General features: G+C 39.2%; 1 protein-coding gene across 2 annotated transcripts in view; it reads left to right on the top strand.

Annotated features, from left to right (window-relative positions):
* arhgef10 (Rho guanine nucleotide exchange factor (GEF) 10) overlaps window positions 1-26,916 on the top strand; it is a 47,521-nt gene that overhangs the window by 4,235 nt on the left and 16,370 nt on the right. Inside the window, exons 2-21 of one of the 2 annotated variants that reach the window (XM_026300947.1) lie at window positions 2,743-2,852; window positions 5,801-6,154; window positions 7,016-7,360; window positions 8,435-8,471; window positions 8,754-8,842; window positions 9,155-9,211; window positions 9,579-9,766; window positions 10,204-10,320; window positions 10,988-11,099; window positions 11,335-11,447; window positions 11,562-11,639; window positions 11,715-11,894; window positions 16,361-16,477; window positions 16,910-17,002; window positions 17,989-18,159; window positions 18,981-19,126; window positions 19,814-19,998; window positions 23,815-23,930; window positions 25,252-25,379; window positions 26,547-26,647. In XM_026300947.1, the coding sequence (XP_026156732.1) occupies window positions 2,816-2,852; window positions 5,801-6,154; window positions 7,016-7,360; window positions 8,435-8,471; window positions 8,754-8,842; window positions 9,155-9,211; window positions 9,579-9,766; window positions 10,204-10,320; window positions 10,988-11,099; window positions 11,335-11,447; window positions 11,562-11,639; window positions 11,715-11,894; window positions 16,361-16,477; window positions 16,910-17,002; window positions 17,989-18,159; window positions 18,981-19,126; window positions 19,814-19,998; window positions 23,815-23,930; window positions 25,252-25,379; window positions 26,547-26,647 (2,764 nt within the window). In that variant the 5' untranslated portion in view covers window positions 2,743-2,815. The remainder of the gene's footprint in view (window positions 1-2,742; window positions 2,853-5,800; window positions 6,155-7,015; window positions 7,361-8,434; window positions 8,472-8,753; window positions 8,843-9,154; window positions 9,212-9,578; window positions 9,767-10,203; window positions 10,321-10,987; window positions 11,100-11,334; window positions 11,448-11,561; window positions 11,640-11,714; window positions 11,895-16,360; window positions 16,478-16,909; window positions 17,003-17,988; window positions 18,160-18,980; window positions 19,127-19,813; window positions 19,999-23,814; window positions 23,931-25,251; window positions 25,380-26,546; window positions 26,648-26,916) is intronic. The other variant, XM_026300955.1, reaches the window with a different exon arrangement.

Below are 26,916 nucleotides of genomic sequence, written 5' to 3'. Positions count from 1 at the left end.
AAGAACCTTGTTCTTCACAATTGTCCTTCCCAACTGAACATTGGTAGCAACTAATCCTGCAGTCACACTCTGGATTATGTTGACAATATTTATAGTACATACAGATTGTCAACATGTTTTTTAATCCTTGTCATTTCTGTTCTTTAACATAGGATATTAGAATTACACAGGTGAGCAAATTGTCTGCATTAAACCAGCAGGCTACATGACAGTTTTCCTGTCTGCTGAACACAGCTCAGCCTTTCCAGCATGTAATGGCATGCTCAGCTGAGCCTGTCATCAACCACACGGCTGATTTTACTTCTTCTTTGTCTTCTGCTCTGTCCTCAGTCATTGAGTTACAGTACCTTTTTGCTGGCCACTGAGCAGTAGTAGAGTGAGTGTAAATCAGAATAGTCTTTATGGCCAAGTATGTTTTCACATATAAGGAATTTAACTCCAGCACAGTGGCTTTCAATCAATCAAATGCATTATGATAATTGTTTTCCTGCCAAATCTGTGTGGGCCCATAAACTGAATATACTCAACTCCCTTCTATTGCTATACAGTGTAAATGTGTCAAAATTAAGACGCATTAAGTATGGATGGAATGGAGACAGACGCTATAAATGTAGTGAGTGTGCACATCACATTTGAATTCGCACCTCACCACAGGCCTTATGGGATGTATTTTGTGGAAAGGTACATTTAGTTTTCGTAATGAAGGGAGTAAAAAAACAAAAAACAGCATATATAGGAGAGAGGAGGACGGGAGGAATTTGCAGATTGGCTTCAAATCAGAAGTGAGGAAGGCTGTTTTTGCGTTTTGGCTTTTTATGTGACAGACCATATGCAGGCTTAATGCTTATTCAAAACCAAAATAACATAAGGAAGATATTTTAATTAAAATATCTCTATTTTTCTTCTTTTCCCTTCCTTCCTTCCTTTTCCCTGTCCTAGACCCTGAACAATGCAGTTGAAGGGAGACATGAGTCATCTACAAAGCTCCTGTCAGGACTTGGTTGTTAGTTCTCACTCCAAAATAATGTCAGTCTCTTTACAGCGATGTTTGTTAAATACCTGTTTCATACTCGTTTGTCACAGGCTTTGCATTATATGTCCTACAGAAGGTCTTATTACTAGTCATACTATATGTAGCAGCTCCTGTTCATCTCCTGTCTACTGTGCAGGTTATTTCTCCTCAGGCTATGCATATTCTACCTGCCTCTGTTAGCCCTAGCATTGTCTGTCAGCCGCACTGGATTCTGCAGACACGGCTCTTGTGTGTTCACATCCACTGTTCTGGCTTTGTGCCCTGTGAATTGGGTGGAGGACAGAGAAGCAGACAATTTCACATTATTTGTAGACAAAACAAGCTTTGAGACACAGAATGATCCATCCTTTGGATCTTGATGGGTGCATTACTGTGGTGTACGTTGGTTTTTGAAGTAGACTGTTATAAGCCTACATGTATATTGTCACTTGTATTGAGAGATTGCATGGATAGAATATAGAGCAAACATAATACAACAAGGACTGCTTTATGTGCAATGTACAGCATGATGTCATAACAATGTCATCTGTTTCGTGGATAATAGCAGGCCGATGAAGTATGGAATTTGTGCTTTCTTCTAGAAGTTGCCTTTGACAGAAACTGTCAGGTCTGAATAGAATTGTACTTTAGCAAATGAAGGCTGTGAGGAATGCAATGCCTCTCATGCCCATACAGGTCCAAAGGTCTCTCCTGCCTCAGCATGGTGATGACATCTCACTGGGCAAGAATGTATGGTTGCAGTTAAAATGCCACATTGACCTCTGCACCTTACCTACTCATACTTATCCTCAAACTACAGTCATGTCAAGAGTTGAGTCTACTAGTAGAAAACTGCCACCTGAGATATGTTTTTGCAGTTTGGTAAATACTTAAAATATTTCACAGTACAGCATGATGTAACTTTTTTGATAATTTGTTAATTATTTTTCTCTAACTGTTTTGTTTATAATATGTCAGACGGCAGCATAGTTTCCCTTGACACAGTTTTGAGGTTTTTAAATGACTGCACCCAATAATAAAAAACTGTAAAAGGATATACACAGAAAAAAGCATCACAAAACCAAAGTTCAGAGGTTTGAACTAGCAAATATTTTGCCTTCTTCAAATTATTAAAACTGTTGCTGAAGATGACTTTTTTGTAAGATCACTAATCAACTAACTGACCTGTTGTTGCAGCTCTAAAATGCAATTTTTGACATCTTAGTAGATTTTGAATGTTTCTTAATACTATTTGTTCCCAAATTATTACAATTACGATTTGTCACTAAATTAGCACAATAACGTAGAGTTTAATTCTGAATGTGAACCTGGTTACTAACATGACTCACGCCTACAAATTAGCATATGAGAATGTTGTGCACACTTTAACACGTGGTTGTGTCAGCCGTCACCAAGAGCACAATAAGAGTTCCTTTTGTTTTCATTCACGCATTCATTTGTCTGAATTAGCTCTGGTTCACATTCTGATGTTGACACAAAAGGTACCAGACCGTGACCACAACACAATGCTGATGAATGGCTGTTGTGATTAAGTAACATGGAATAACTAGTGTGGTTGTGGTTTTGAAGTACTGAGCAGCTTACATATGATGACATCGAAATGCCTAACTTGTGATGTATGGTAACATTTTCAAGTTTTAAGTTAATTGGTACTATGTGTATTATCCAACATATTTTCCCATTTTATGATGTTTGTCTTTTTCTTTTAGGAATGTGTGTTGGCGTAGTTGATCCTCTGCATGCTGCTGTCTGGAGAGTTTATGCAGGAGAGGAACAGCAAGCATGGACGTAGAAGACTTTCCTCCCCCACCTCCAGAAAGTAAAGTCAACAAAACTTTAGCTTTGTCACTCATACATGCAGTGTACTAACTTCATGCAGCATCTTCATGATTTGTATAGGCTTCTTAGATTAGTTGCTTGGGGTGTGGTCTCAATAATGCCAAGGTAATGGGTGACTAAAGGTGATAGCTTCAGTAGGGCTTCTCATAGTGTCATCACTCCTGGAATGCTGCTGAAGCTGGACAGCATGAGTAAACAACACAGATTCCGCTCCTCTGCTGCTGTGGAGTGTGGGCAGAAGAATGAGGGACTAAAGGAGGGTAAAATGTGCTGCGCTTCTGTGAATACCAGACAATGTCCCTCAGTATTAGGCTGAATACTGCTGCAACAACGCACACATATACACACACAAACCTGCACGCGCACACACACACACACACACACACACACACACACACACACACACACACAGCCGCCAGGGAAAGACACAGGCTAGAGAAATGCTTCGTCTCCAGCTGGCAAGTGACTTGCTTTGTTGCCAGGGCGATGCTGGAGCAGATCATAACCCACTGACTCATTTGAGGAGACCATTATATGGCAGAGTAGACATAGATCCACATAACAGAATCCATATTGTGATTATGAATTGACAGTGGCACCTCAGCTGGGCCACAATTGTGCGTCTGTGCATATTTCTCATATTCTTATAATTCACAAGGATAGAAAGATAAGAGACATCCCCAAAGTGAAGACACTTTAAATCCCAGTTCAGGACCTTGTGTATGAATGTAGTTCGAACTAATGTGAATGTCCTCATATGAGCGGTCATGCTGTGGAATGCTTACACTATAAGGTCAACATCCAGCAGAGTCTCTGTAATTAAGCTGCTGACATGAATAACCACAGCTAATTTCAGTGGCCTCACTTACCAATAATTGCTGATCATCTGGCCAAATCTAATCAAATTAAATACTGCTCTGTTCTGGCACAGTCAAGTGTTTCATATTGACACCACATAGAGGTGATCTGGGTGCTTACGTGGAACAGTATTAGCTTATGAATATACATACGACAGTCCTGGAGTACTGCAGGCTATTAACTAGCAAGCAGTGCCTTATCTCTGCATCCCACACTATTCATTATGGTACAGATGGAAAAAGACAGATAGTATCTCTCTTTCCAGGTTTGCTCATTGCACCTCTCTTCTTGCACCTTTAGTAATGGGTGCAGATGACCATATGGTCACAATGTTGACCTGGAACATTAGTCACAGACCCTCACACACTTGGCTGCAGGGTGGAACAACTGCCTGTCAAAACCTGCTGTGAGTGACTTCAAAGTAATTGGGCTTTGCTACAGGGAGTTTCTTGGAGTTAAGGTTTACTTGGTGACTATCAGTGGGCTACTCAGGCCTGAAGGCATAACACAGCACATTGCAACAATGAACATGGTTCATTTGATGGTAATTGTGTGTGAAGAATAACCATATCAGTAACCATATATAAACTTTAAATAACAACATTAATGTTCAGGTTCGTTGCATTGGGCTGACAGTACATTGGAAATTAAACATAAAAGTTATGGATAACGTATCAAAAGTAAAAGATGTAGCCTAGCCTGCTACTGGAAAAAAATATGTAGGATTTGAAGTGAGTAGGGGGGAAAATGCCAAAAACCAAGATTGAATCAGGGACCTTTAGATCATCAGTCTAAATCTCTAGAGCTATTTTGGCTCCTGTTGTTGGTGGGAATATCTCATTAGCCTGTGCTGGAAATAGACTCCTGCACACTTGGAATTTTCTGTTTTCATTGGAAACACAGGATATGAGAAGAACACTTCAGATTGTAAGCTAATATAATCAAGCTGTGACGACTGATGAAAGTGCCCAGAAAGAATTCATGATATGTTCTTGAGCAAAACTGTGACAGAGATAGAATATCACTCTCAGGAGTTAAGGAAACCTCCTAAAGATTGACTTCCTAAAAGAAAATCAGCAACACTTTAGAAAAGCTGAAGGAATGTGAATGTAAGAGTAGGAGTTCTTTCAATCCAGCCTCTGTGGTTTTTCACTTTTTTTCATTCATTTACCACTATTTAAATGATGACTTCATATTTTCCACTGCATTCAGAATTACATTTTCCAAATATTTGCCCAACTTAAATAATTTTCTCCCATTACATTACTCAATGAAACCTAAAATGCTACCATTACACATTACACATCATGATTCTTATCATGAAAACATGAAATCAGCTGATGAAAGTTGAACCTATGCATTCCTGCTTCTTTTCTCTTGTTCTTTATTGCTTTTCAGTGACTCAGACCCACACTATTCATCAGATCAGAAAGAATGCATAAGCTCCGGGTGTACTACTCACTGGAGGGAGTAACAGCTATCTTTCCTGCTGGCCTAATTGCAGTGTAGAAGCTGGAAAGACATTTGTTGTTCCCTTCCTGTCTGTTCGCAGTGAAAACTGGTGTTTTTGTAGCTGTGCTCCAGTTTTTGCTATAAAATAGAGCAGCTGATTTGCTGTTCCGCTGTGAATTCTTGATGTTAAAAATGAAGTGGGAACACATACTGCTGTAGTAGATCCACCTTTAATTGTTAGTGTGTATGTGGCTTTTAACAGCCAAGGCCTTTTTCTACCACCCACAGTGTATCTGTAGTGTATCTGTAAACATTCTCTAAAGTGGTCTATAAGTGATATGATTACTGACTTAAACCCTATCTAAATTTAAGTTTTGTTTTCCTAAATCCCCAAAACTATACAGTGTGGTGTGATTGTCTTGCCCCTCATCACAGTTAAGTATCCATGCTAAATATTGTGTTGTTTTCGCCATAGACAAACTTCACATATAAAAGTTCACATATCAGTGCTCTATCATGTGCTTGAATATTTTACTCTATTTTACATAATATTTTCTTGTTTATTGCAATATTACAATCTAATCCTCAATATTTCTGAACCTTGGCCTCTGTTTCTAGTGTTGGCAGACAATGACGCCTTTGCAGCTGAAGATGAGGGGGAAGCCTTCGACTTTGATGACAGTGATAATGATGTCCCTGAGGCTGCCCAACCACCTCCTGCATCTCCAGCTCATCTAGGTCCTAGTAGCAAGGATCAGAGCTGTGACAACACTGTGGCCGTCAGTCACTCTGAAGGTCATCTTGCCAGCCTAGACCCCCCAGCAAACACAGCAACAAGCATATCCTCTACAGCAGAAGTAGAGTGGACATCTGTTGCTCAAGGGACTGATGACATAGAGACAGATTTACTACCACCGCCGCCTCCACCCCCTCCTCTTAATGACGACACACAAACAGATCCTGAAAAAACAGGTTTGCAGCCTAAAAGCATTGACATTTTATCATTGGCTCTACGGGAGTAAGAATATTTGAGCCCATCTTAGCCAATGCAACAGAAACTCCTCTGCACTACAGTTGCATTTAGAAATTAGTCACCTGCTGATTATGGCTTGAATATGTAGGATATTTTGTGGCAGTGGTCCAAGGTTCTCTACATTTTCCTATGGTATGTTGTGTTATTTGGCTCTAGTCCAGCCCATTCAGCTCAGGATACAATGAGGCCATGAGGTGGAGCAATCTGTTTCTGTCAGATATCTTGTATCTCTGCCTGTTGCTGGAGGTTGTCTGGCTTTTTTCACTGATAGTTGTGATAGTAGCAGCAGGCTGGGCTATCCTCTCATTATTCATGCTTAGTCATTCACTAGTACTCTAGTGAAGGTATGTCCATGCTGCACTAATTTTTCAGCATTTGCCCATTTAAAATATGTGATTTGACACCGCACAAGTGGTTGTACAGTATCTGTGCTATCATGAGGAACCTCTACTGACCATATTCACACTTTTAATTCACACAACCCACATTTAATTCTCAAAATTCAATAAATTTCAACTACATATTTAATGCATTTAATGCCAGTTCTAAGTGAAGCTCCTGAAAAACTAAGGCTCAATAAATAATCAAAACCAATGGTACATACATTAGTAATTAGTTCTTTTTTTGTTTTACTCTTTTGTCAATAGACCTGTTTCTTTGGTGAATGTATTTTGTAATGTGCCTGACATTGACTTTTCATATTCTTGTGATACATTTTGCTTGCATTTCTTCAGTCAACTGCAACTGAAGAAATGAGTATCAGTTAAAAATATGTTATAAAATATAATTTCTGTCACCAGGTAGGGAAGGTGAGGATCCATCCATTGATGACTGTCACTCTGCACAGGCTGTCCCTAGGACAAATGCCCAGGGCAAAGTCAATCCCTACTCTGTGATTGACATCACTCCCCTGCAGTTGCAGCAGCTTGAGCATCAGCAACATGGGACCTCCTCTTCCATTTCCTCTTTGGAGTTCAAAGAGCGAGAGGGAGGAGGCTCGGATATCCACTCCGGCCCTATTGGCATCACTTCAGGATACTCTGTCCCAGTGCCTTGTGGCTATGCAACCCCCTCGGGTGTACCACTCATCACACCAACCTACACCACACCCGTCATCATTCGACACCTTTCCATGGATGAAGATGGTAAAATAGAGCATGTAGCAGGACCAAATCCTGAAAGTACTTTTATATCTAAATTATGACCCATTAATTAGTATGACGTGTTTATATTTAGGTCAGTTCAATTTTTTTTAAACACCCACGACACCATAAAATTTGGTAGATAGCTAAACTACAATGTTCTCGGTTTGAGTCCAGCCTGAGACTTTAGTTGATATCATCAAACCATTTTCCACTTTCTAATACCAATTTCAAATTGTAATATGTAGAATTATTTTCTAATACAAAATAATAATTATAAAGGATTTGTGGGAATATATTCTTTGTTATTATATATTGTCAGCATTTATTTGTCATACTGAGACCTGTAAATGCTGTCTCAGCTACTTCTATCCTGTATATTTTTTTTTTCTAATGGCCTGCCACAAGGAAGTAGGGACTAAATTTAGCCATCCCAAAGATCTGTGCTGGCTGTGAGGACTTTCCGGTTTCACTAAAATCTTGCAGTAGCTGTGTCCAAGCCTGTGGCCTGGAACTTCGGTGAATTTAAATAGACTGTAATTATCTTATGAAGGTCACACCAGATTGAATTATATTTCAGTGAAAAAGTTTTGAAACTTGGATTTGTGGCATAATGTACAAAATTATTTACAATTTTGTATTGTTTTGTTTTTATCACGATACCTGTTGGCAATGACATCATTAGCAAAAGCTCTTTTGCAACACTACTGGTAATCTGTTTTTCCATTATATGCTCGTAGTAAAGCAGAAGGTTTATATTAACATGGAATTTGAAAGTATGAAGTGAAATTTATGGCAGCACATTTGAAAGAAAATATCTTAACTAAGCATAAGCAATCAAGGAGACATGAAATCATCAGTGACATCTGGTGGTGACATATGAAAAGAAAAAACTACTTGCACAGTGCAGTGTGTTAATTTTTGAAAAAAAATATTGATAATGTTATACATATATATGTGTGTGTGTGTGTGTGTGTGTGTGTATATATATTTTTTTAAAAGAGTTCCAGGCAAGAAAATGATCATCTGGTGCTGTAGGTTATCTTTGTGTAAAGTTTTCTGTCTTTCCTTTTTCAGTAACTGTGGTCGGAACTGGAAACACCTCTGTTGACAGGTGTGACACCCTCACAGCATGTCTATAACAACCATTAAGTACATTTAATGCTGTCTTAATAGAGGCATGAAAAGTAAGCTCCCTTACTCCCCATTTCAAGTTACAGTTGCATAGGTATTTGCCCTTATATTATAAATGACTGGTACTATTATGTCAGTGATAATACATAAATTCATTGTAAATAATTCAGAAAAGCGTAGAATTATTTCTTGGTTTTCTGATATATGGTAGTGATAAAATAGAGCTACAGATTTGTTTGTAAAGTTAATGTTTTTTTTCAAGTGTTTTCAGTGTCGAGTATCCACCAATTAGAGAAGAGGATGCTTTAACTAAATGGGCATCAGATCCTGCCAACACTGCATGGATGGAAAGTAAGGAATGATATTCAAGCAAAAAAATAAGTACATATTCTAGAGATCTGTGTATAATTTCTATAGAGGGAATATCAGTGTTGTTTCAATTTTTTGTATTTTCTTCTTCAAACAACATGGATCTCTTTAGGGTGCTATTGTGTCTTTTTTTTCTACTGACACAACTGCATTCCCAGATACTTCCTTCCCTATTCTTTTGAGGAAGCAGACCTTTGCGTGTGCCTTTCATTTGAGCCCTTTTACATTGTATCCTGTTTGTTGTGTGAACAGCATACCTATGTCATATAACAAATGCACTGTTTTGTGGTTCAGATCCGGATGATGTGATTTATGATGATGTGCCCAGAGAGAACTCTGACTCCAACACAGGTTTGTGGAATTTTTTTTTCACTCTTTTCCTTTCACGAATTCAGTATTCTAGTTCCTGTCTGTAACATTCATCCTGTCAGAGCTGCTTACTTTCATTTTGCATTAACACTTTTTTTTTTTCAAAAAGTGAAATATATATGTATATGTTTTAATGAAACTTTGTACAATGCCACAATGCATTAAAATCTATCATGTAAAATCTGCACATTTCTTTTACCTGAAGAACAGATGTTAAGCATTATAACAGTATTATTTCAAAGCAGTTCAATTTCAATGCAAGATATAGACATTGCATTTATTTGCACATACAGTACATAAGCCAAGATTGAATATTCTAAATCTACTTTCCTTGTGTTTTTTCATGTAGATCCAGATGAGATGATCTATGACGATGTGGAGCTTGGTGAGGAGGGTGGGTGCAACAGCTCCCTTGACAACGGCTGGAGCTCTAGTGAGTTTGAAAGCTATGACGAAGCCAGTGATGGGGAAGATCACCTTGAGAATGGCCTGCCCCACGCCTTCATGAGAGGAAAGCCACCTCAGAGGAAAACCCCTGTGAGTCTAACAGTCACTCTTCTAACAAAATTCATTTACATGTCAACCACTATTGCAACTATTGTCAAATTTGTCAACATAAAGAAGAATTCAAGCAAAAGAACTGCAACAATAAGAACAGCACAGTTTGTATTGTAGATGGATATAGTATTAATATATTATAATCAGATTTTAGTAATACAAATTAAATGTTCTTTTTCCCAGCCAAGTCGAGAAAAAAAAAGTGCCCATGAACATATGGCATGCCCTCTGGAAAAGTTAATGTCTTACTCTGATGCACATTTTAAATAGGTTAAGCAAGAGGAACTTTTTTTCAATAGGTTAAGATCGGCAGTGCAGCAACAGATATATCCAGATTAAAGTGAATTTGCTGTAGCTCTAAGGTACAACCCTATTCCAAAACCATAGTCAGTAATACGTACTTTGCTTTTGTTTAGCTCTCTCAAGATCTCACTCGCTTGAAAGAACACTATGAGAAAAAGATGAAAGATCTAATGGCAAATACAGTGGGAACGGTAGAGCTACAGCAGCTTAAACAGAAACACGAGCAGAAGGTAAATTACAAGAGGCTCACCTCACCTGTCTGTGCCATACAAAGTAGTCCCAAACCTTTACTCTCAGTCTAGCTAACCCTTCTGGGCATCTGTCACTGACACAGTACCTTCATCCTGCTCTGATGTTACTGATTTGAGGTGGTGGTACTGGTGATGGGTTTGCATACATTTTTTTTTCTCCCTGTGTGCTGCATTAACCAGTCTTATGTATTTACTCACTAGAGGCTGTAAAGATAAGGATATATTGTGATTAAATTCTACCAACACATGGGTTTTATTCTGATAAAAGCCACTGATCTATATTTTAAAAGTAAAAGTACCTGTAAGGCTATTGCAACAGAAAATATTAATGACGTTTACTGCATCTCTACTGCACATAATTTACTTAAGTACTGCTTCTTGTCACAGTTTTGATTATTTTCTGGTCAATTCTGCTTTCCTGTTTTCCTGTATAACCATGTAGTGTGTGATTTATCATTTATCTTCATTCATACTGAATATTAACACTGCTTCTGTCCTGCTTAGCTCAGTTCAGTAGCTTTTTAGCCATAGATCTAGAGAAAGGAATCTAAACTTTACCTCAAATTAAAATGGTCAACTGTGAAAAATTGCTTTTTGTTATTTTGCACAATAGAAAATAGTGTTTTTTGTTTTGGTTTCATCCAAGATGCAAAAGCTGGTGAAGGCAGCTAAAGAAGGGACCAAAGATGGACTTGAGAAAACCAAGGCTGCTGTGAAGAAAGGACGCACTTTCATCAAAACCAAGTCATTCTGTCATGGTATGTAATGTTCAAAGGAGAGTTTGTTTTCAAACACGGCAATAAATTGCTAAATCCTTTAGCTATATGCATCCTCCTAAATATCTTCTTGTTAAGTCAACATTAATATGAAAGCTTTAATGTTTTAGTAAAGAGCAAGTAAGTTTAGTCAGGACAACAAATTTTTCTCCCATCAGCATGTTTGTTCAATTGCAGTCATTATTACAATGATTTATGTTCTTTGTCAATTTTATAGAGAGGAAGTCAGCCTGTTTTGAGGATGAGGAGTCTGAACTCTTTATTGAAGTGGACTGTTTTAATGTTGAGCCAGTGCTGTGTCCAGCACCAGACGGTCTTTCACAACAACAGGTAGTGAACAAGTCTCTTAACTTTTATCCTAGTTTCTCCTATTGTGTGAATGTGCTGGTAAAGAAAATATAGCAAATGCCTGAAGACCAGTCTTTTTGTATTTTTCCTCTACAGCTAGTGAGAAGATGTATATTGGGATCTATATTGGACAGTGAGAAGAACTATCTTGATGCACTGAAGAGGATATTAGAGGTAGGAAAATATAGCTGCAGTGATTGTCCACATTAAAGTGTTTGTAATAACTCTTCACATTGTCTGCTTTATCAGCAATATGAGAAGCCCCTGTCCCAGATTGAGCCGAGGCTGCTGAGTGACAGGAAACTGAAGATGACCTTCTATCGTGTGCGTGAAATTCTCCAGTGCCACTTCCTCTTCCAGATCGCCCTGGCGAGCCGCGTAGCAGAGTGGGACAACCTAGAGATGATCGGGGATGTCTTTGTGGCATCGGTAAGTTGTGGCTGGAATTTTAATTTGAAAAATATGTGTGTATATACAGTATATATACATATATATATCAGGGCTGGGCGATAAACCGATTTTATAGATTAACTCGAATGTGTAGTTTACATCGTATTATTTGAATGAAAATTGGTTTTCTCTTTAACATCTGCCGATGTTCCCCTCTGGGCTGGGCTCATCCCAGTCCTGCGTCTGATATTACATTTCACTAGTCTATTGTCTAGTCTATAATCTATTTATATTTTCAAAAATACAGCAAAAAGGTTCCTGGTTGGAAACCCAGCAGCAACCTTTCTGTGTGGAGTTTGCATGTTCTCTGGGTACTGGGGTCTCCTCCCACAGTCCAAAAACACGTTGGGTTGATTGGTGACTCTAAATTGCCCATAGGAGTGAGTGTGAGTGTGTGAGGTTGTTTGTCTCTATGTGGCCCTGTGATGGACTGGTGACCTGTCCAGGGTGTACCTCTGCCTTTCACCCAAAGAGAGCTGGAATAGGCTCCAGCAGATCCCCGTGACCCTAACGAGGAATATGCAGGTATAGAAAATGGATGGATAGATGGATGTTATTGCACTTTTCTTCTCACATTAAGCCTATATGAGAAAAGGAGTGTAAATTCTGTTCTTAATATTTTGTTTTTTTCTTTTTTCTTAAAAATAACAAAAAGAGGATACAATATGTAATTGTAAGACACAGATTACCAGTTAATGCAGATTCTTTTTTATTGGGGAATAATGCCCTGCAATGCATATTGTGTCATTTTTGTTTTAGAGAGAAGATAATTGACTAAAATATTGAAATATAAATGACAAGCTCTTAAAATTTGTTTAAATTTTGTTCTGATGGCTACATCAGATATGCAGCCATCAGAGGTGGTGTCATATCTATTAAAGAACAGGTTAAGTTCATTAGCAAACTTTGAGTCTCCTTCCACAGCAGTGTGTGACTTCTTATAGCCAGTCATTATTTTCATCCCATTCCACACCTCTTTGATATTATTCTGTCTCAACTTGTGCTCTACTCTGTCTCTATAGAGCTGCTTTGCCTCCCTCAGCTTCCTCTTGAGTTCCTTCTGCGCGGCTCGGAGTTCCTCCTTGTCTCTTGCCATGAACGCCCTCTTCTTCTTGTTGAGGACGCCTTTAATGTCCTTATTTATTCATGGCTTATTACTGGGGAAACAACAAACTTTTTTTGATGGAACAACATTGTCCTCACAGAGGCGGATGTAATCCAGTGAGAGATGCCTTCGATGCCCTCATTATGAACATCCATGAAAAGGTCCCAGTTTGTAACCCTGAAGCACTCCTGCAGGTCCTCCTCAGCATCCTTTGACCAACCTCTCACATACCTCTTGGTAGCAGACTGTTGTCTTACCACGGGCTTGTATGTTGGTACTAAATATATTAAGTTGTGGTCTGATCCACCAAGTGGGGGGAGCGCTGAAGAGCTGTATGTCTCCTTCACGTTGGCATATAGGAGATCAAGAATCTTATTTTCTCATGTTGCACAGTCCACATACTGTTTGAAGTTGGTCAGAGTTCCCGAAATACTGACATGGTTAAAATCCCCATTAATTAGTATAAGGGCACTGGGGTGTTTTGTCTGGAGACCAGCGACAACTGCGTGGATGATGTCACATGCACTCTGTGCTGCAGCTGATGGAGGAATGTAAACAGTCACAACAATGGCGTGTGAAAACTCACGGGGCAGGTAGTATGGCCTCAGTCCAACCACCAACAGCTCAATGTCTGGAGTACAGATACAGTCTTTAACTGTTACATGTCCACGGTTGCACCAGTTAGAATTAACAAAAACAGCAAGACCACCTCCTCTTTTCTTGCCGCTCTGTTTCCCTCTGTCCGCTCGCACTAGTGAGAACCCAGGCAGTTGAAGCGAGCTGTCTAAAATAGTAAATAAATAGGCTAAAATAGTAAAATAATAGTATTTCTTGTGCCTATAAGTATTTTAAGGAATGCTGTAAAATAAAAAATGATTTGTTGTACTTTAATCTCAATTCAGTTTGATTTTTTTTTTTTTCTTTTAGAAATTCATAGCATATGACATGGCGTGATGTGAGAGGTCAGATGAGCGTTGTGTGCTCAGTGATTTAGCATTTTCTGTTAAGAGAAAAAACACATTCAGTGTTTTATGAAATGCCTATAGGTTTGCGACCTATAGGTTTTAGCTTCAATTTTGATGAAATTATTTTTTAATCGGTTGCATATTATGATATATCCCTCGAATGCATACTGCAGTTTTGAGTGCACAAACTGGGATGTACTGATGGAGGAGCAGGAATTGGACAATGACTTGGACAGGAGAGTCAACACTGACTACATCAATTTCTTCAGAGACACTGTACAGTATGGTGCTCTAACACTAACCCATGGATCACCAGTGACGTTAAAGACCTCCTTAACCAGAAAAAGAGGGCTTTTCAAGACAGGGATAAGGAGAAGCTGAGGAATATACAACGGGAGCTCAAAAAGACACTGAGGCGAACTAAGATGGTGTACAAACTGGAAAAACAGTTGGAGAACAGTAATACCAGGGGGGTGTAGAGGGGGGTAAGGACCATCACTGGCTACAAACTGAACAACTCTCAGTCTTTGGATGGTGATGTGGATAGAGCCAATACCTTCAACCAGTATCAGGTTTGACAATGTGGCTACTTCCACCTACATCTCTACAGCTACTCCCTCTACCACCAACCCAGCGGTTGCTTCCTCCACCTCTGAAGCTCCTCACTAGACCTCATTCTCTATGTCTGCTCCCTCCACCTCCACCTTCACCTCTGCTGCTGATTCCTGTACTTCCATGTCTAAGGCTGCTCCCTCCATCATTATTACCTCTACGGCTGTTCCCTCCACCATTACCTCTGAGGCCGCCCTCTCCACATATTCAGCTGTCTCCTCCACCTCTGCGGCTGCTCCCTCCCTCTCCAACGTGGCAGATGCTCCCTCCATCCCCACCTCTGCAGCTCCTTACTATACCTTATCCTCTATGACTATTACCTCCATCTCCACCTGTATGGCCACTCCCTCTAACTCCACCATCCCTCTGTTACAATCTGAACAGCTGCTTATGTCTTTAACAACAGAAGAGGTTGGATCTGAGCTCAGGAGACTTCGGCAAGGGAAGGCAGCTGGACCTGATGGGGTATGTCCAAGGCTTCTGACGCACTGTGCTGGACAACTAGCTGTTCCTCTTCAGAGGCTCTTTAATATGCGTCTTCGGCTGTAAAAAGTCCCGGTTCTGTGGAAGACTTCTTGTCTATTACCGGCGCCCAAAACAGAATATGTGAGGATCCTCATATGTGAGGATTATGTTCTTTGACTTCTCCAGTGCTTTCAATACTACATTACCTCCCATACTGAGAGACAAGCTTCTATGTATGGGGGTGGCCCCCTCCCTGACGTCATGGATTCTGGACTATTTGACATCCAGATCGCAGTATGCAGCAGTGGGGCTCCACAGGGGACTGTTCTAGCTCCTTTTCTGTTCACGGTCTATACATCAGACTTTAGGTATAACTCAGAGTCTTGCAACCTTCAGAAGTACTCTGATGATACGGCTATTGTGGCATGTGTGAGTGGTGGATGGGAGGGGAAGTAAAGGGACCTAGTGGAGGCCTTCACTGACTGGAGCAAAAAGAACTATCTTCTCCTAAACACCACCAAGACTAAGGAGCTGGTGGTGGATTTTAGGAGATCAAAAGCACCATGCCAGAGACTGTACAGACCTTTAAGTGCCTGGGGGTGTTACTGGATGAAAAATTGGAGTGGTCTGCCAATATGGATGCAGTGTACAGAGAGGGGCAGAGCTGCCTCTTCTTCCAGAGATGACTCGGTTTGCAGTGACATGCTGTGCATGTTCTACCACACTGTCATGGCAAGTACACTGTTCTATGCTGATGTCTGTTGGGGGAGTGGCATTACAGACAGAGACTGTAGGCGCCTGGACAGACTGGTGAAAAATGCCAATTCTGTGCTAGGCAGGGGCTGGACCCTCTCTGAACTGTGGTGGAGCAGCAGATGTGGAGGAAGTTGCTTTCTATATTGAACAATAATAAACACCCCCTCTACGATATACTGACTAAACAGAGTAGCAGCTGCAGTGGGAGGCTCATCTCACTGCACTGCAGAACTGAGAGGCTGAGGAGATCCTTTGTCCCCACAGCCATTAGACTTTTTAATAGTAATTGTTGATATGTTATATGTAATGAACTAAGTGCCTTTATCTGTTATTTCTATTTCATATTTTATAGCGAAATTTCTATGTTAAAGTTAATGTCAGAGCTGCAGGACAATCTGAATTTCCCCTATGGGGGATGAATAAAGTATCTATCTATCTGCAAAATGGTATTATTTTTCTCTGCTTTCCAAATCTTAAAAATCATGTGCTGCAGTATTTACATGCAAGTGGTTCATGCGTTAATGGTCTGTATTTGTCAACAGTTCTCAAAATCCATGGTGCTGGACGCGTACAGTGAATATGTGAACAACTTCAGCACTGCAATGGCAGTGGTAAGGAAGACGTGCGCCTCCAAACCTGGCTTCCTGGAATTCTTAAAGGTTTGAGAGATACACAAAAATCCAGTGTTAACAGCCCAACTATACTCCAGTGTAAAAAATAGTGTGATGAATACAGCTCTTGTCTAGGAACCATTATTATGTAAAAAGATGCACATCATTATTCACATTAGCATCATTTTTTTAAATTTTTGCTCATTTCAATAGAAAGGACCTCCAGCTAATTCTTTTAATTATTTATTAAGTGAAATTGTTGCTGTTTGTTTAGCTGCCTATTATCAGTAAGTTAATTTAATCAAATACAAGGTAAAATATATTCCTTAGAGCTGAATTATATGTAACCCGAATGTACATAAATTTGTAAAGTACAACTCTGTACACCTCTGAAATACTTTTGTACTCCTACTGCTCTATCATTTGCATCCTTTTAAAGTTTTCAGTCTGATTTCTCACCACATATCCTGTCATCTGCAGCATCGCCAGGAGACCAGCACTGACAGAATTACTCTGTATGGGCTGATGATGAAACCCATCCAGCGATTTCCACAATTCATTTTACTCCTTCAGGTATAACTCTTATTTTAAGTTCTTTTAAATACATTCTTCATTGTGCCTAGATTTGCCAGTTAACATGCAAACCTCACACATAAATGGCTCAGCTGGTCAGCAGGTTCAGACCTACTTCTTGTGAGATGATGTTCCTTCATGCCTTCTAGCTCCCTAAAGTAATTAATTGAAATATACAGGGCTGAGTGGTTAGCACTGTTGCCTCACAGCACGAAGGTCGTGGGTTCGCAACCCGGCCTTTCTGTGTGGAGTGTGCATGTTCTCCCCGTGCTTGTGTGGGTTTACTCCAGGTACTCCGGTTTCCTCCCACAGTCCAAAAACATGTATGTCAGGTTGATTGGTGACTCTAAATTGCCCATAGGAGTGAGTGTGAGTGTGAGTGTGTGTGGTTGTTTGTCTTTGTGTGTCTCTATGTGGCCCTGTGATGGACTGGTGACCTGTCCAGGGTGTACCCCTGCCTTCCACCTGAAAGAGAGCTGGAATAGGCTCCAGCAGATCCCTGTGACCCTGGTTAAGGAATAAGCGGGTATAGAAAATGGATGGATGGATGAAATATACAGAAGACAGTGTGGTTTATACATCCACCAGCAGAGGGCGTGCCATAGACATAAGTTTCATACATTTTCTTTTTCAATGTGTTACCCTGTGTTAGGAGGCAAGAGAAATGCTCTAAGAAGAAATGGTCTCCTCAGATCTCTTCTAATCTCACTTTTATTATGTATCAGTATATTATCTACATTATTAAAGTCTTTTTGGTCATGGAGCTGTGTTCTAAAAATATAGAAGAAAAAGGACAGCATATGTTTACATGAGTTTACTTCGGACATGACTGGGCAGATGTAGTAGAGTTGTATAGATGTAAGTATAGTTGTTGTACAGGTGCAGTTTTTTAAGTGCCATTAATGAAACTGTTAAAAAGTGCTGTCAGTTTGTTCATAAGTGTGAATGACTGACTAATGTATGACTTTTTTGTGCATACTCATCAGGACATGCTGAAGAACACACCAGTAGGTCATCCAGACCGTCTGCCACTGCAGATGGCTCTCACTGAACTAGAGACACTGGCAGAAAAGCTCAACGAAAAGAAGAGGGAAGCTGACCAGCGCAGTGAGATCCGTCATATTGCAAAGGCCATGAATGAACGCTACCTCAACAAGGTCTGTCCACTTTTGTGCCCTGGCATACATTTGTAGTTTGAATTATATTCTGTAGCCCCTGCTTTTTTTTCTTTTGTTTTTTTTTTTTTTTTTTTTTTTTTTTTTTGTGTATTTTTACAAGCTGATTAAGAAAGTAGTAAAAAGTTGATGATGTATTAATTGCTCAGTCAGTGTTCATTTTGTTTGGCCGTTTTTTGACTCTAAGCATATGCTATGGCATTTCACTCTAAACCAGTGTGGGCAGTCATTAGGCGATTCACATTTTCCCATGTATTTTTCTGACTAAATACCAAGTGCTTTTTAACGCATGGCTTAGCACAACATGTGCACACAACACCAGCTTTCCTGAAGGTATAATTATTTGTCTGTCTGCAGCCACCCACTCTGGCATCTGTGAAGAAACATGTATTTACAGGATACCCCACATGGGGTAGGGTTTTCTTCCTCATAGCCTTTAATTGTTCAGAGTCACTGATGATAGTCATATAATACATGCTGTTATACAAAATGGCTAGTTTCACAGTAAAGAAACATGGGCCAAAGAAAAAGGAGATAAGGTTCCATTGCAGACTTACTGAACTACCCACAGTGTAAAACGCATGTAGTAGTATTGGCTTTTTAAATTTTCTATACAAGCTGAATTGCATTAGGATTATTTTCTTTCGTTAGAATAAAATGAGTATAGGTATATAGACAGTCAACATTCCATTGATTAAGCGTTGCATTGTTAACAAAGTATTTGAACTTCCCAGACTTCTCAGGTCCATGCTCCTACAGCACTTTACATAGTATAGCATTGACTTTTCATTCCATTCCCTTAGCTTCTGAGCAATGGCAGCCGCTACCTGATCCGTTCAGATGACATGGTCGAGACGGTCTACAATGAGCGTGGTGAAATCATCAAAACCAAGGAGCGACGCCTCTTCCTGCTCAATGATGTGCTCATGTGTGCCACACCCAACATCCGGTAAGAGTGACCACAAACCAGACCTGTTCTTAATCTCTGTCTTAATATGTACCTTCCCCTGTCCTTGAGTTCCATATTCTATAATCTCTTCACCAGTTTAGGAACTTTTTGTTGTGTATATGTTTTTGTGGTGGTCTTGTTTTTAAACATCACTTTGCCTACTGTAAGGAAGTGTTGAATGCAACTAGGATTTCCCACCATTTAAAATCTATCTTTAAGTGTAACATAACACTCTCAGGTGTATAGAAAGATGATAAGTGTTGGATGAATCTGGTGACCCTAGGGTGACTTTTGCCCACCCTCAGTCTCAGGGTGCGGACCCAAGAGGATGTAGTGGCTTACTATTTAACCAAGAATGATGGAGACTCCCTTTCTTGAGCTTTTTGATTCTGTCCTATAATTGTAATGTTCTGGTCACCACCTACTGCCAGTGGGAAACAAGCGCTGACTTGTACATTTGTTTCTTTTTTAGATGAGTGATATTTACCGTCTTTTATCATTCAATGTGATGTAATAATGTCAGTGGCATCCTTCATTAACACATTAATTTTTTTCCCCTAACTTCACATTGAATGACACTTGTATCTTCTTGCCAGACAGAGCAGAAAATACATATTCTTCACAAATACGATGTTAACAAGGTATACCACAACTACTTTGTCACATATCTTGTCCTATTTTGTTCAGATGTCAGGATGGCAGTGGAAGTGGCAGTGGCAATGCCCCACTCGACCAGAAGTTCCTTCTTAAGTGGAGTGTCCCTTTGAGCTTTGTGGAGTTTCTGGAGTTTGGATCCAGTGAGGACATGGCCAACAACAGCCGCTATGCAGCACCACATTCAGGAGAGAAGGTGGTCATCAACGCTAAGCCAAGTATGAACCATAGTGTCATATTCTACTGTTTTGCATTATATTATTTTGCATCACATTTCTTGCTCTGTAAACTGGGGACAGATCCCTGGGACAGGAGCCATAAACTGCTGGTCAGTTATCTGCTTGTGCTTGATGACTAGTTAATGAAGCATCTGACTAAAGATGAATGTGTGTCCTGTGGTAGATTCTGTATAACCTTATAGGATTTAAAGGTCTTTTAAAGTAAAGCTCTCTCCAGGACGATAATTATCAATATTACTATGCAGCATTGCAGAAACAGTTAATTGGTGAACAAACTGTATCTTTCACCATTTTAATAAACACACACGTTCATACATTATAAATGAATCAAATAAATACATAATTGTTTTTTCTTGGGCATTTGCAGACATTCCTAAAATGGTGTCACTCCTGTACATTCTGGACAGTGTGTGTATTATTTTTTGCTTCTGCAGTCCTCTGGTTTGCTGGCTGCAGAGTCCAATGATTTCAGTCTTTCCACTAGGTTCTCCGCTGTCACAAAGAGGTGCCCAGCTATTTAAAAAAAAAAAGAGGAATAACTATGGTGTATGATTTTGTGGTCACAACACTGCAGTTTTTATTCTAGGATCCCGTGTTATCTGTGTATGTGTGCAGATGTGATGGTTGAGCACATTGCTGGTGAATACTTAAATACTGTACTATCTCCGGTTTGTGAAAGGTTATATGTATTCAAGCTGAGGTCGAAGGCTTTTTCCGTTAGTACTGGCGGTAGACTGGAATCACTACTATTGCGCTCATCTCTTGTGTTCTCTGTCAATGTCCTATCTAACATCTGTAATTCAGTTACATAAGGGTCATTTTTTAGCTGCCAGATGTTACAGTGTCAAAATTTATCTCTTAATATATTGTGTTGTAGCAGACAGTCGATCAACCATGATTAATTGGTAAATAATGACTGTGCATTAATAGCAGTGATGCATTTCTGCCCAGGTTTGCATTGTATAAGAATATCTATAAATCTAAATCATGTTGGGTGATGCTCATGTTATTATAGTTGTCCTCCTGCTGTGTGAGGTTTAAGTAGATAGTACATATAAACCCTTGTACATGCATATCCTCCAGTCATGTCATCTCTTCCTCTTCTGCTGTAAATATGAGTGTGGGCCTTCACCCTTTCATTTGTCTGCTTTTTATACCCTTTTTCCTTTACCTCCACTTAAGCCACATTTAGTGCCTTCTCTTTGCACTCATCTCCTGCTAGGCCACCTGTCCGCCTCTGATACAGTACTTACTGTGCTAAACGAACAGTCAAGCAACTGCGTGTGTATATGTAACAAATGGCACAGACAGACCTGCCTAACATCTGCTATGGCTGTAGGACTTTTGCTAGATTTGTAACTGACAGACAGGTTCACAGCCTTATCTTACCCTTATATGATAATTTACACTATCCCTAAAAGCCCAAGGAAGGTCATATGGGTCTCATTGTATTGTTTTTGTTCTTACAGCAACCTTTATTTTTATGTCACTTAACAACAACCAGAGAGCTCACCAGAGTGCTTTACATTAACCACAAATAGCTATCAGTTGAATTAGATATTATGAAAGTTGATTTTCAGATGATGATGATGATGATGAGTCCATCACCATTTGCCAACAATAATGTGCCGACCTTTACTCAGTTTTCTTATTTTGATTTAGTTATATCCAAACAAGCTAATATATGTGTATTCATACAAACGTGCATTGTCCTGGAACTTTTAACAAGGGGTAACAATTGTTCCTTAATCCGCTGTGTTCAGCCAAAAGCAGTTCAGTGACCAGCCTGTAAGAAAGCTATGAAAAGACTTTCCAATGTATGATGTCACCTCTTTGCACGTCTCTGCTTAGTTCATCTGTTCACTACACTGTATAGCAATCAGGCCATTTAGACTGGTCATTAAGAGTTACATTTCCTGTTGCTATCACAGCCCACATAAAATTTGTAGATCTATTGTTTGTTTTTAGGTGTGTAATTGCTGGGCTGACTGGCTTGCTTCTGAAGATGCTCCCAGGCCTGTTTTGTTAGGAAACTCTTTGGCATTTGGCATTCTCACAAAGAAGTATTCAGGAAGTTGGATCTGGGTTGAAATGGGTTACACAGTGTCAGTTTAGTCTGTGGGAATCGTCAAGTTGTTAATGTTAGGCTTGTATTCCTTCTTGCATTGTATTAATTGTACAAATACAGATCATGTGCAGCAAATATTGTATAAAAATCTGGATTCATACATTTATATGATGGTATTTTATCTTTTTTGTATGTTAATTTATTTACAAAGTCATAGTCATCACACAGATTATTATTAACATTATTGATTTTTACTGAAATGCACTGACCATGATGTTAGTGAACCCCACATCCATGCACTACAGTAGGCCTGATGTGTTCTATGTGTATTCTTTTCTATGCAGGGTTGCTCACATGTGTAAGAAAGACAATAAATTTCACAGTATGTGAGCGGCTTCCTGTGTACAAATTCAGAAGGCAACATTTTTATTCTCTTGGAGACCACCTGCTAATGTGGCATTTGGCAATGCAGAAACAGGGGTAAAGTTTCCCCCAGAATGCCCAGTCAACAAGACCTTCACGAGAGGACTGGACCGGGTTGCCATGGAGTTACTGCAAGAAAATGAGGAGGGCGAGATGGAAGGAAAGGGGGAAAAGAAAGTAGAATAGCAGATGCAAATAGAAGTGAAGACATTTTGGTGCCCAAGACGCTGATGCAGTTTAACTCTTTGTTCACCAATGCCCCCTCTCAATATTTCACGTATTAAAGAGGATGTGTGCATTCACTGTTTTTACTGTTCAAAAACCTCTACTATCCTCTGTAAAGTGCCTTGAGATGATTTTATTGTGATTTGGCACTATATAAATAAGTTGAATTGAATTGAATTTTGAACTGGTAATTTTATAAAAATGAAATCAGTACCTTTGTTAGTAATTCGAGACGTTTCCCCTCCGCTCTCTATGTATCATTCGTCATGATTGCCTTAATGATTTGTGTGAGCAAAAGAGAGACTCATAGCCTTAGACCTTTGGGTTGGGCTCCATGTTCTGCACAGCAGACAAAACAAGATGCTTTTGATAAGAGAACAACAGTATAATAACCACTCCCATCACATGGCATAATATCATTAGGTTTAACATTTTTAGTACCTGCTATTGCACCTTACATATAATAGACATATAATGTCATAAGTGAAGAACAGAAAAGATCACGTATGCTGAGATGCGAAACAAACACAGTATTTGTTGTGTGGTCACTTAAAACTAACATTGTAGGGATCTTGCTAGTGACTGATTGAGTACACTAATGAAAATCACTGCCAAGTTTGCAGAGCTGTCACCACTCCCTGTGGGAAACTGATTGATTGCCCTATACTGATCTTTTTCTTTGTTAGTTCAAATTTAACTGCTCCTGTCATCAACCTGCCCTCATTCATTGCTGCTTGTGCAACTTTATACAAGGTGGCTGTTAGAGGCATAAGGTTTTATGTCAGTGTCCTTGCTACCTCTCAGTTTTATATTCTTTTTTTTTCCTGGCTCACACAAGAGATTTCTTTTTGTATGGGACTGTAGTCACTGCAGTCTATGCATCGAAAAGTCTTCAATTAACCCTTTTAGTTAAAGCATGATGAATGTGAAGTCATGCTGGCTCTTCATAAATGAAAAGTGGAAATATAATATTTTCACTTCAAAGCTTTTAACTAATTATGTAAATTATAACAGTTATGAATCTATTAAAATTTAAAAAAATGCTGTTTTTAAAATATATCATATGTTTTTCTGTATAGACAAGCTGTACATGGGTCCTGGTCAGTTGTACCAAGATCTCCAGAATCTAATTCATGACCTCAGCCTGGTGAACCAGATCTCCAGCATGATCAGCAGCCTCAAAGGAAACTACCAGGTACTGTATGACTGCACTAAAATCAGGCACTGATATGAAGTCAGTTGAACATTTCTACTCTACTCTTTAAACAAGGCTTAATTAAAATCACTATATAAAATGAAATATGAACATAATATCAAGCCAAAACCCTTCAGGGCATAACAAATTAACAAATACAAAAGTCACATATCTAACTTGTAGTGGATAACTGAGTTCTTGTTTTGGAATTCATTGCTTTTGATAAGAGAACAACAGTATAATAACCACTCCCATCACATGGCATAATAGCAACGAATAGTTGTAGTATTTATTTATATTCTGGTAAGCTTGGCAAAAATTGGCATAGATAAAGTACTTTCACTGTACCTCAGGACTTTTAAAAGAACATTCATTGTGTTTTGACTCAAAGGTCCATAAGAGCAGAGCTGTGTGTGACTGTGTGTATAATGTTTAAGCTGTGGAATGTGCCAGCAAGGGCAATTTGTCTCTGGGAGACTGGGAGACTTAAGTCTTGATTTGCACCATTCAAGCTTGCCATATCATGTGGCCACACACACACACACACACACACACACACACACAAGCCTGTCTGTACTGTTGGAATGGAGGTTTAGTTTGCAGAGCACAGCATGAGTGTGTAAGGCTGTGTTCTTGCTTTGCTGGTAGGTCTGTCAAACAGAGTCAGAGGCAGTGTAACAGAATGTCAGAGAGACTTGTGTCCCAGCAATGGAAAGAAAGGGAAAAGGCAGGACTGAGATGAGTGAGCCAAGCATTATTGCAAGACTAAATTTCATATCTGGACACTATTCTAAATATAGAGGTTCTTTTTAGAAGGATTTTAAACATTTACCTGTCTAGATATAGTGCCCAATTGGTAATGACACCTTAATAAAGTTAAATATATGCAAATGAGACAAATTGAGAATGTTTTGCCTCGGCTTCTTGCTATCATTATTATTATCAAATTTCCACTAACTGTTATTACTTTCTCTTACAGAGAGTACTTGGTACACTTTCTGGCACTACCATCATTGGTTACGAGCTATACATTTTACAATAGTAGCATTTGTTCCTGGGCTGTGTGGGATTTATTTATATTTTCCTTGTTACTCTTCATAGATAAGTTCTGGTCTCTTGCATCCTAATGTTTTTTACTTAAATCAATAATCTTGTAATTAATGTGGAAATGATCTGTTACTGTCATGCTGTTAATTAGTACATTACATTTCTTCCTTTTCCTATTTTTATGCCTTAGTAACCTCTTTTTCTTAAACACACTTCTATATTAATTATATTTAATTACTCATTGTCCCTTTTCCTGCTGCCCTTGTGTGTATAGAATGTAAACCCCACAGTGGCCCAGGACTGGGTATCAGGTCTTCAAAGACTGATACTGAAGAAGGAGGAGGAGATCAGGGCAGCTGACCGGTGTAGGATCCAACTCCAGCTGCCTGGCAAACAAGACAAGTCTGTTATATACTGCATAAGCACTCCTCTTTAGCTTTTTTCATACAGACAGTGGATGCAACATTTTAATAGTCTTTGGTGTGACCCCCCTCCCCCTCTCAAAATCATGTTTATCCTGGGTTTGTCTTTATCTGCTTTTACCCTGCTTTCTCCTTTTGTCCTCCCAGAGTGTATTAGAACATATTTGGATAAACAAAATTCTCCACCATCTCTTATCTGAGGCATGAATCTCAGGGGAGGAAATGATTATCATTGTTTCTAGTCTCCAGCACTGCAGCTGTTGCTGACCCGAAATGCTCATGTCACTTTTCATGTCATTTACAGACACTCTTACAGTTTGCACATGGTCCCCCAGGGTGCACTTCATTTTAGCTTTTTCACATTTCTCTGAGACCAGAGCTGTCTTTACTTCACTCTCTGTCACTTTCTTACTCCATTCCTAATCCCTGTGGCATTTAGCTGGTGAGATTATCCATGGTTATGTTTGGAAACACAGCTGTGATTCTCATTCCTTCTCTGATCCTTCAATCACAAAACACAACACTTCTTATGATCAGCCAGTGACAGGAATGATTCATTTTAGACAGGCTGCACCAACCACACACACACAATGTCTGCTGGGCTGCTGATAGAAGCGATAATTGACATTGACTTCCTTCATTTCTGTTACAGTCTGTCTAGTTAATCATCATTGAATAGACAAACTCATGTGTCCCCTTGACTGGGACACATAGATCTTTTTTTTATTTGATCGAATTCAATATGTTACTATAAAGGTTCCTAATCAGTAAACTGGCGTGTCTGCAAGAATGTTCAAACATTGACATGAAAGAAATTTTAAAGCTAAGTTCAGGCTCTACAGGCCCCACATTGTACTTTCTTGTCTAATGTAAAAGGTACAGTTGTGAAATCTGACCTTTGCCCAGTGAGATATGACATAGAGCTTTCAAAGAAAATAAAAAAATGCTAGTAATTTTGAAAGAATGTTGAGGTAAAGTAGAAGCACCAAAAAATGTTGGTTCAAAAAAGATTGCACTGAAATGTACTATATATATTTGTGGTATTTTCTATATATAATGACATTAAAACTGATTTTTTTTTTTTTTTTTTTTTTTTTTTCATCTTTTTGTTCATTTATGTCTGTATTTTGTCCTTTTGTATTGGCAGGTCGGGTAAACCCACTTACTTCAGTGCAGTGTTTAATACTCTCAGTCCAGCCATTAAGCAGTCATGGATCAGTAACTTGCAGATGGCTAAGCTAGCTCTAGGTAAAATACTGCCAGGCTATACACTTTCATTCTTTCCATTTTTATTATATGTGCATGTTTTTATATAGTGAAACTATTTACTCCATTGACTTTTGAGATATATATATGTATATATATATTTATTTATTACACAGGGGTACACCCTGGACAGGTCACCAGTCCATCACAGGGCCACATATATATATGTCCAGGGTGTACCCCTACCTTTAACCCAAAGAGAACTGGGATAGGCTCCAACAGATTCCCGTGACTTAAAATAGGAATAAGTG

Source organism: Mastacembelus armatus, chromosome 22 (assembly GCF_900324485.2).
Source record: "Mastacembelus armatus chromosome 22, fMasArm1.2, whole genome shotgun sequence".
Taxonomy (NCBI): Eukaryota; Metazoa; Chordata; class Actinopteri; order Synbranchiformes; family Mastacembelidae; genus Mastacembelus; species Mastacembelus armatus.
The sequence above is the reverse complement of the archived record's forward strand: the minus strand, read 5'-3'. Positions and strand labels throughout refer to the sequence as shown.